General features: G+C 35.1%; 1 protein-coding gene across 1 annotated transcript; it reads right to left on the bottom strand.

Moving 5' to 3' along the window:
* Window positions 1–3,633: 3,633 nt before the first annotated feature.
* Window positions 3,634–9,455, bottom strand: LOC143256601 (uncharacterized). The gene is made up of 2 exons (XM_076514012.1): window positions 8,494–9,455; window positions 3,634–5,974 (listed from the first exon to the last, which is right to left on the bottom strand). The coding sequence occupies exon 1, from the start codon at window positions 9,200–9,202 to the stop codon at window positions 8,510–8,512; it is 693 nt and encodes a 230-aa protein (XP_076370127.1). The 5' UTR covers window positions 9,203–9,455; the 3' UTR covers window positions 3,634–5,974; window positions 8,494–8,509.
* Between the last annotated feature and the right edge of the window lie 1,681 nt (window positions 9,456–11,136).

Below are 11,136 nucleotides of genomic sequence, written 5' to 3'. Positions count from 1 at the left end.
GGTTGCGGGTTCGAATCCCCGTCACATCAAAAATGCTTGTCCTTTCAGCTGTGAGGGTGTTATCATGCTACGGTCAATCCCACTATTCGTTGGGAAAAGAGTAGCCTAAGAGTTGGTGGTGAGAGGTGATAAGTATCTACCTTCTCTCTAGTCTTACACTGCTAAATTAGGGACGGCTATTAGATAGTCCTCGTGTAGCTCTGCGCGAAGTTCAAAACAAACAAATAAGCAATGACACCACGCAGTAACCCTTCGATATTGGTGAAAATAATTTGAATCGTAATTTTACAAAATATGTAAAAAAACTGTTAGCACCATATGATAATTCTTATTTTGTAATAATTGTGAACAATATACCAACCTGAATGAAAACGGCAATTCTTCAAACTATAAAATGATTTTTACACCATATATTAATTGGTCAAAACGATTCTCATACATTGTTCATAGCAGAGTGAATCTGGTTCATAGTACAGTGAATCTGAAACAAACCTTTGACACACGCTTTATTTATTCACGCCTTCCGTTTGCTTAAAATAGTTTCAATTAAAGTTTCAATTATAGTCATTTTTAAACTACATGTTTTTACAGTAGGCTGGTGACAACTAACGCCTTACATTTATTAATATAACACAAAGTCAGAGTCAAATATTTACGTAAATTATGTTGACCAGTAACAAATTATAAATCAATTAGAAAAAGGTCAGATCTGGTTGAATTATTTAAACAACAAAAACATGTTTCTCTTCAAAATTAAAAAAAATATGATGACGTAATCGAAGAAACTTTGAAGACCCTGAAAATGTGCACTTCACAAACGTTAAGCACTTGTTCGACCCTGGCTCAGTTGTGATAGACTAGTTTATATCAGTTCTAAACGTGGATGAATCTTGCAAACTTTTATTAAAATACATAATTACTAATCAGTCTTTCAAGTCAGTTAATTTTTAACCTTCTCTGTAAAATAACTTATAAAACCAATAATGATTAATTTATAAGTTCGTGGTTTGTAAACACATATATAAACCGTTATATGATGAAAGTCTGTGTTTAGGTGTTCGCTTATAACTGATTAACCGCTGAACCGATTGAGTGTCACCAAACCTGATATGTAGCCTTAGGGACATCAAGAGAGTGACTCGGGTAATTGATGTTTTGATCTGACCCACTTGTGTCACAGTTGGGTGCCTGTGTGTCTTCCTTCTGTGCTGAACGAGTACGTTAGCTAATAAAAGCATGTTAAAACCCAGAGATAAACCGTTTGTTAATTGAGTTTATTAAAATAAAAATTTAATATATATACATGAATCTTTGAATGTTACAATGCATTTTAATTTTAAATAGATTATTATTTATGGTTTTTTTTCTGTCTAGGTTTTCTAACAAATTATTTTGTTTCATAATGTAATATAAAAAGCATTACGTATGCTCTGATTTTGCCTAATGGTGAATCAATTTATTTTTATTTTTTTCGTAAAACCCATCATCTAGGAAATAGACGCTAAATCTTAATTTGTATCTTATGATTAACTTTATTTTATAGGACACAATCAAGTATTTTTACTCTAAATACGTCCAAGTATACAACGCTAAGTGGAGAAATGGAAAGGTATCTTTACAAATTCATGCATAATCTGAGTCTAACAGAGAAATGTCTTATCTGTCTGTCTATCTGCTGAGAATGTGTACAGTCGCTTTGACGTAACCATAATATCCATCACTGAATTAAGTATAATAATTAAAACGATAATAGTTTCTGTACGTGTTTTGTTCTGACACTAAAGCCACATCGGACTATCTGCTGTGTCCACCGAGGGGAATAGACCCCTGATTTTGAAGTTGTAAATCCGTAGACTTACCCCTGTACCAGCGGGGGACAATGGTTTCTGTATTTATCATTAAAATGTTATCTTACAGAAACGATGTTCGGTTTCTTTTTAATACCGGTTTCCATTAATCATTTTATGTAGATGGATTGTACTCTCACGTCTGTAGGACGGGTGTAATTGTGTATTTAAAACCGACTTCAAAAGTTTTATGAAATAGCATGTTGCAAAGCGAATTATAGACCGTTCGCGTTCTCTGAGTTTTAAGTATTGTTCTGTTAATAGTGGGAATACCCGAATTTTACCAGTAAATTTGTTTTAACACGATTGCTTTATTAACCAGGACGTTTTTAATTATTACGTTTCTCACACTGTAAATCATTTTGGTTCAATTGATTAACGTGTTAAAGTGCAGTTGCTTCTTGATGACAAAGTTGTGTGGTTACTTAACCACTTTCAACATCATTGCGTTATAGGTCAGAAAATGTTTAAGTCTCAATATGATTGCGTTACGGGTCGTAATGCTGTTCATGTCTCATAATTGTATTGTGGGTCGGAATATCTTTCATGTCAAAATTGTGTAAAAATCAGCTGTGATGTAGAACGTGATTTCATTAAATTTTACATCACTATTGGATACAGATGTCTCCAATGTTTTTATCAAATATTATATTATAATATTGTTATATTATAATTTGGAAAAACATATTAAGAGAGCAATATAAAAATAAATTTTTAATATAAATTTATTATTAACGTGTATATATATATATATATATAAACACCTTCTATTTTTCAGAATCAAACTTACAAATATACCACGCCCGAAAATCGTTGGAAAATATTATACCTAACTTATAAAAAAAACAATATTTTACAATAAGCACAATTGAAAATGAACAATCAAATTAAACTTTGTTCTATGTATCATCATAAACTGAAACAATCGTGACCCAAACCTCATAAAATGATCAAATAATGTTGTGTCAATGCTTAGAATAGTCGTTACATGTTTAATTACAATGCTAACCGAGTTTAGAGCTAACAATGAAATGATCTTAAGTTTTAAACATAATTGAATAATTTATTAAGAATTACAATCACCTCAATAGCACGGTATGAACTTACTGTTTCCCTAAACGAACACCACCAATTACGTTAATGATTCAAATATTGAGCAGAAATATATTACTTATGAGACTTCATATTTTAAAGAGTAAATGAAACGTCATATAGACTAACTTCGTTTTATCACTCGACATAAAAAAACAAACACGAAACGCGTGGTGAAGAAACAGTTCGTTTAAATACCACATATCTCTCAAATTCCTCTTTCAACTTAGATATTAACTGTACAATAGCTTTAAAAAAATAAACGTTTTCTTTAGAGCTTATAACACGGTTGTATGTTATACAGCTAAAGTTACAAACCCAATAATTATTTTCAAAATAGGGTTCAAACTTTCGTCAGGTTTCTATAACAAGAATATTAGGTACAGTGGTACCTCTGTTCTCGAACGACTCCCTTCTCGAACAATTCGGTTTTCGAACATATTGTTTGAGAAAAAAATGTCTCGGTTGTTAAACATAAACTCGGCACCCGAAGCTGTCGTGGCCCGAACCCACGAAATAACCCGACTGATGATCCGAACGACCCTTTGACCATTTTTGGCTCACGCCAAGCTTGCCCAAAACATTTTACCCGAACCTGTCGCTCAGTCCACACAAGAAGGATAAAGAAATCCCCAGCTAAAAAGTTGTTAGCTGTGAAAAAAGATCTCATTAATGAGAGTGGTGTTCCGTGTCTGACCTTGCTACACAGTTTGGTATGGTGAAGTCTACAGTCTGCACCATACTGAAAAATAAAGAGGTCATCAAAGGAGCTGATGTTGCAAAAGGAGTGACAGTGCTTACGAAACAAAGATCACAAACAATGGAAGAGGTAGAAAAACTGTTGTTGATTTGGGTAAACGAAAAACTGTTAGCTGGTGATAGCATTTCTGAGACCATCATTTGTGAGAAAGCAAAGCAGTTGCATGCTGACCTCCTGAAAAACACCCCTGGAACGAGTGCTGATACAAGTGATGCCTTTAAGGCTAGTAGGGGTGGTTTGAAAAATTTAGGAAGAGAAGTGGCATACATAGTGTGGTGAGACATGGGAAGAGTGCCAGTTCTAACAAAGGTGCTGCTGATAAATTTGTTGGAGAATTTAAGGACTATGTAGAAGCTGAGGGTTTTATTCCGCAACAAGTATTCAACTGTGATGAGACAGGCCTTTTTTGGAAGAAAATACCAAAGATGACCTACATCACCAAGGAGGAGAAGTCACTGCTAGGACACAAGCCAATGAAGGACAGAGTAACTCTATTGTTATGTAGTAATGCAAGTGGGAACTTAAAACTTAAGCCTTTGCTTGTGTATCATTCTGAAAACCCGAGGGTTTTAAGAAAAATAATGTCCTGAAAAGTGAACTAAATGTCATGTGGAGGGCTAACAGTAAAACATGGGTAACCAGGCAATTTTTTTATAGAGTGGATCCATGAAGTGTTTACCCCAAGTGTAAAGAATTACCTCACGGAAAATAGTTGCCACTCAAGGCCCTTCTTGTGATGGACAATGCACCTGCTTACCCACCAGGCTTGGAGGACGGGTTGGTGGAGGAGTACAGTTTCATTACGATGAAGCTCTTGCCCCCTAACACGACTCCTCTCATTCAGCCCATGGACCAGCAGGTCATATCGAACTTTAAGAAACTCTACACCAAAGCACTGTTTCAAAGGTGCTTTGAAGTGACCTCTGACACAGAGTTAACCCTCAGAGAGTTCTGGAAAAATCATTTTAATATCCTGCATTGCTTGAGGATCATAGAAAAAGCCTGGAGGGAAGTGTCTTTGAGGACTATGAACTCAGCCTGGAAGAAATTGTGGCCAAACTCAGTAGCAGATAGAGACTTTGAAGGCTTTGAGGCTGAGCCTGTGGTCCAGGATATTGTCTCACTAGGCAAATGTATGGGCTTGAATGTGAGTGGTGATGATGTGGAGATGTTGGTGGAAGACCACAACACTGAGCTCACCAAGGAAGAACTCCAAGACCTTCAGAAGGAGCAGCAACAGAAGGTAACTGAAGAAGTGTCTTCAGATGAGGAGGAGGGAAGGGAGGATGTTCCTAGTTCACTAATCAAGGAAATGTGTGGAAAATGGGGAGAGTTACAAAGTTTTGTGGAAAAATTTCACCCTGACAAAGCTGTAGCAAACCGCAGCATAAACCTTTTCAATGACAATGTCATGTCTTACTTCAGAAACATTTTAAAATGCAGACAGAAACAAACCTCATTAGACAAGTTGTTAGTGAGAAATAGGTCCAGTGAGTCTCAAGCAGGTTGTAGTGGTGCAAAGAGACAGAAAAGAGAAAGAACCCCAGAAGGAGAGTTACCTGATGTTTTTATGGAAGGTGACTTCCCTTCTAAACAATAATAACCCTCCTACTCTCCATGTTCCTTACCACCTTTCACTTACGTCATCAGATCTCCTCAGCACAGGTAAAGTGCAGTTAAATTTTCATTTATTGTTTTTTTTTATTGTGTTTATAGTTTTTTGTGGTTGACATGTAAGTATTATTATACAGGCATAAATAAGCAATATGTTTACTTAAAATGCTTCATAATGCGTAATTTTCGGAGGTCTGTAACGGATTAATTTAATTTACAGTATTTCTTATGGAAAAAATTGATTCGGTTTTCGAACAGTCTTCTGGAACGGATTAAGTTCGAGAACCGAGGTACCACTGTATATATATTATCAACAACGTCTACACAACTCCAAAGTGCAATCGTATGGAGTTACATTCTTAAAAGCTCCCTTAGAACTCCAAAATGCTATTATATGCATTTACATCATCAATAACTCTTACAAAACTTCAAAGTGCTATCATACAATATCAGTATAAACAGTTACGATTCCCAGTTGAACATCAAAAACAAAACGACATGGAAATGTGACCGGTTTGTAACTTCATGTTAAGAAAGAAAAGTCCTGTGACATATACTGTTTATGTGATACTCCAGTTGTTTTCAACATTACATCGTCTCCAGTATGTCAACCACTCCTGTTACTAACTGCTTACATCGTCCAATGGCATCTAGAAAGAATCTGAAAAATACAAATAAAACAGAACAAATGAAACAAAGTTTTTTTAACCTAACAAACAAATTACAACAAAACCCTCTTTGTTTCAACATTGGACTGTCTACACTGTTTCTCATTCGAATCTAAGTCTATTCAAATAATCTGGAGCGTTAGTAAAGGAGATGTCATTCAACAAATACATAACAGAGAAACAAATCTTTCATTCAAGAATATATGTTGCATGGAAACTTAACCACGGACTTATGAAACAAAATCAATAAACAGACCGATATAACGGCATTTAATGAGCGGGTGATAAATTGAATAAGCCTAGGAAGTTAAACTTCATAAAAGTTGTTTGGGTTTTAATTGTTTGTTTGTTTTGAATTTCGCACAAAGCTACTCGAGGGCTATCTGTGCTAGTCGTCCGTAATTTAGCAGTGTAAGACTAGAGGGAAGGCAGCTAGTCATCACCACCCACCGCCAACTCTTGGGCTACTCTTTTACCAACGGATAGTGGGATTGACCGTTACATTACAACGCCCTCACGGCTGAAAAGTCGAGCATGTTTGGTGCGACCGGGATTAGAACCCACGACCCTCAGATTATGGGTCGAACGCCTTAACACGCTTGGCCATGCCGGGCCCATTAGTTTTGATAAACTGTTCTCCATAATTCAACGACTCAAAGTTCGAAAATAATATATATTTTTTTATAACATAAGGATTTTTCACAAATCGTAAAGGAGAAAAAACGTTTACTTAGATCAACTTTAAAAGACATTTTCGACAAATATAACAGAAAAATGTTTGAGTCATTTAACATAGCCACGAATAAATAATATTGAAAGTAATAAGTTAATATCTAACATAAGTAAATACAATTCAGGAACGACACGTCCTTCGGCCCGTTAATCGTGTATATACTAACGTGTGTTAGTATAGTGAGAATGTGTGTTTCTCGTGGGATCTAGACCGATCGATAAGATGTCTCTATAGGAATAGAATCTACAGCCAATTGTTTTCAACATTTTAAGCATATGAAGATATGACTCGATTCCATTGAAAATGGTTCGCTTATGAAAAAGTCCAAATAACGTTTTGTGAAAAAAAATTGTACGCGATGGAGAGGTGTGATATCATTCATGGATTCAGCTTACTAGAATTATTGTAAAACATGTGAAAAAGTTCAAGACAATAAAACCATGGTAGACCTGTGCTATAGTTGTGAAGTTCACAAACAAGAAAATCCATCAGAATTTATGCTTTCTCGATATGGGTATTTAAAATTGTTATCGCGTAAAACTTTTAAATATAACAAAAAATTATCGTATTCTATTATCGATTTAATGTTTGTAATCCACATTACTGAAACACTTCTCGCTTAAGAAACAGATATGTAGCATACTACTCAATTAAAAAACAGATATGTAGCATACTACTCAATTAAGAAACAGATATATAACATACTACAAAATTAAGAAACAGATATGTAACATACTAAAAAATTAAGAAACAGATATGTAACATACTACTCAATTAAGAAACAGATATATAACATACTACTCAATTAAGAAACAGATATATAACATACTACAAAATTAAGAAACAGATATGTAACATACTACAAAATTAAGAAACAGATATATAACATACTACTCAATTAAGAAACAGATATATAACATACTACAAAATTAAGAAACAGATATGTAACATACTACTCAATTAAGAAACAGATATATAACATACTACTCAATTAAGAAACAGATAACATACTACAAAATTAAGAAACAGATTAAGAAACAGATATATAACATACTACTATATAATATAAGAAACAGATATGTAACATACTACTAAATTAAGAAACAGATATAAACATACTACAAAAAAGAAACAGATATGTAACATACTACTCAATTAAGAAACAGATATATAACATACTACTCAATTAAGAAACAGATATATAACATACTACAAAATTAAGAAACAGATATGTAACATACTACTCAATTAAGAAACAGATATATAACATACTACTCAATTAAGAAACAGATATATAACATACTACAAAATTAAGAAACAGATATGTAACATACTACTCAATTAAGAAACAGATATATAACATACTACTCAATTAAGAAACAGATATATAACATACTACTCAATTAAGAAACAGATATATAACATACTACTCAATTAAGAAACAGATATATAACATACTACAAAATTAAGAAACAGATATGTAACATATTACTCACTTACGAAACAGATATGTAACATACTACTCACTTAAGAAATAGATATGTAACATACTACTCAATTAAGAAACAGATATGTAACATACTACTCAATTAAGAAACATGTATATAACATACTACTCAATTAAGAAACAGATATGTAACATGATACTCACTTAAGAAACAGATATGTAACATATCTGGAAAACCAACACGAAAGCGTTAAGCGTGACTTATCCAGCAGTACCGATGATCAGTTACTCATAATTGGTTTAAAACTGACTTATAAATAAGATATACTTACTAAAATTATTCGAAACTCAAATAAACCAGCTGATGAAATGATCGTCATCAGAGTTGAGCTGAGTTGAATTCGTAATAAACCTGGCAAGGTTTGTGGATTCAAATGTCTCGTGCGCGTACTCTCTGGCAGCACTCAGATCGTAAGTTGCACTACCTGGGGAGGAACGTGTCTCATAGTCTGTGTTATCGCCTGGAGATGACGTGCCCTGTAGAGAACCCAGACGGCACAGCATACTCTGTTGAAAGCTCACAGACGAATCCAACTGAGAACCAAAAACAAGAGGTTCTTCCGGAAGGGGACCTGACAACGGTGAAACTAGATCCTCAGAATGTGTTGTTAACTGACTGCTAGTCACTGGTGAAGGCAAAGAATCGAGTCCAGAAGATAAAGTTTCTGTTCCCGCTGTATTTAAAGTCGTTTCGTTGGAGACGTTAGACTCTTGTCGAGTAAGAAGTTCCTGGAGTTCTTTTATGTATTCTGCTGCAGATCGCAGAGTTTCCACTTTACTCAACTTTCTGTTCTTGGCTTTATTTGGCACGTGCTTTCGAAGTTTAGCGAAGCCCATGTTCACGAGACGCACGCGATTTCTCTCGCGTTCATTTCTTCTTGCCACTGCTGCTGACCTACTAGGTTGCAGGATGTACCCGAGCGCTCCGCACGGATTTCGCTTTTTGCAGTGTAGAAAATGTGAAGAATTTTCCTGTCGCATTATCGAATCAGACGTAAGACAATTTATTTTCGAAACTAACTGAAGGATAATGCCGCATATAACTTGCTTGTTAAATTCGGTTTGTCAGTAGAAGTGAAAATGCGTTCTTCGGCGCCACCGTCGTATTATAGAATCGCGTGACAGCCTTGTGAAGTTTAACATTAAGTGAAATGGAACAAGATACCTCATTGAATGATTGGACAAGCAAAGAAAATTTCTTCTTTGAGACTGACATAAAACGTGTGGTGAGGAGGACTCTTCCCGTAAAAAAAAAAAAAAAGAAAGAAAAAATAACCTCGTAAATACTAAGCTCCGCCTCCAAACAGCTGCCATTGTACAGTGTAGCCGCTTATTGTAAAAATTTCGTGTGCGAGGCACGTGGCCATTCCTGGCAGCGAACAACCCGATAACGCTCGAAGATCCATCCGCGTGTAAAGAAATACGTAAAAGGACCAAGGAATCTATACAACCTTTGGTTAAGCTCCTGTCTACGAACAAATACAAAATGTGTTTTTTTTTTATAGCAAAGTCACATCGGGCTACCTACTGTGTCGTTCGAGGGGAATCGAATTCCTGATTTTAGGGTTATAAATCCATAGGTTTACCACTGTCCCATTAGAGGAAAACGAATAGCAACATTTATTTAACGAATGATGACAGTTAACAAATAACCGATTCTTAAACTTTGTTCTCACTTTATTTTTTTGTGAAATTGATCAGTTATTGTTCACTTACTTTGATTTCCCGTTCTTTTATTACAAATCTTCAGTAATTATGCGTGTCAATTATAAACCAGATTTTTGTAATAATGAAATGAGCAATACTCGTCAAGCAGTTAATGCCTTTACGGCACGCGCCCAACACGAGTCTTTCGCCTGTTTTTCTAATGACACGCGCCAGAAGCAAGCAGCTTGCCCAGTTTTTACGAATTTTCTTTTTACGGTGGTTATAGACGCTCTTGAGTTTCGTGCTGCCATCTTTTATTTACTTTTGAAAGTATACTATATTTTTTGTCTGAAGGAGACGACATTACATGAAATAACATGTTGAATAAATATTGCAGTTATTTCCAATTTTGTCTTGAAAGAAATCCTTTCCTATTCCAATACTAATTTTAATGTCAAGCAGATGGTAACAGTAAAGAAGTCATACTAGCTCTAAAATTATTAAACTTTGCAGTGTTCTGGAATAAAAAATCTGATTTGATTGGTGTCCTCTTTCTTTCGAAGACGGCCCAGCATAGCCAAGTGTGTTAAGACGTTCGACTCGTAATCCGAGGCTCCCGGGTTCGAATCCCGGTCGCACCAAACATGCTCGCCTCCCAGCCGTGAGGGCGTTATAATGTGACGATCAATCCCACTATTCGTTGGTGAAAGAGTAGCCCAACAGTTGGCGGTGGGTGGTGATGACTAACTGACTTCTATCTAGTCTTACACTGCTAAATTAGGGACGGCTATCGCAATAGCCCTCGAGTAGCTTTGCGCGAAATTCAAAAACAAACAAACAAATCTTTCGAATAACTGCAACATCATGCACATGTAAAGATGAGACATGAGTAATTTTTGTCAAGATTCACGCGTTTGAGAATTTCTACATTATTTAAGCAGTCGACACTTTTAAATGCCATCTATAAATAGGGAAATAAATTACTATTTTTTTTAAATACACTTTAAAAACAACAGATACTTTAAACTGGTATCTGTCGTAAATAGTAGTTCTGATACATGTACGAACTCCAAATTATTTTAAACGAAATAATCATCAATTTTATTCGTGAATTTTAATAACGAAAAAGGCTTAGTAGTCGGATTTGTTTCTCCGAAAGGTGAGCTAAAGGCCACCTGGAGGAGTTACTTGTTTTTAAAGCAGTAGCACCATTATACAGTAATGTGTTGTCTGTCAGTTAGTCAGTAGATTACTAAAATGACGTCACA

This window comes from Tachypleus tridentatus, chromosome 7, assembly GCF_004210375.1.
Source record: "Tachypleus tridentatus isolate NWPU-2018 chromosome 7, ASM421037v1, whole genome shotgun sequence".
Lineage (NCBI taxonomy): Eukaryota > Metazoa > Arthropoda > Merostomata > Xiphosura > Limulidae > Tachypleus > Tachypleus tridentatus.
The sequence above is the reverse complement of the archived record's forward strand: the minus strand, read 5'-3'. Positions and strand labels throughout refer to the sequence as shown.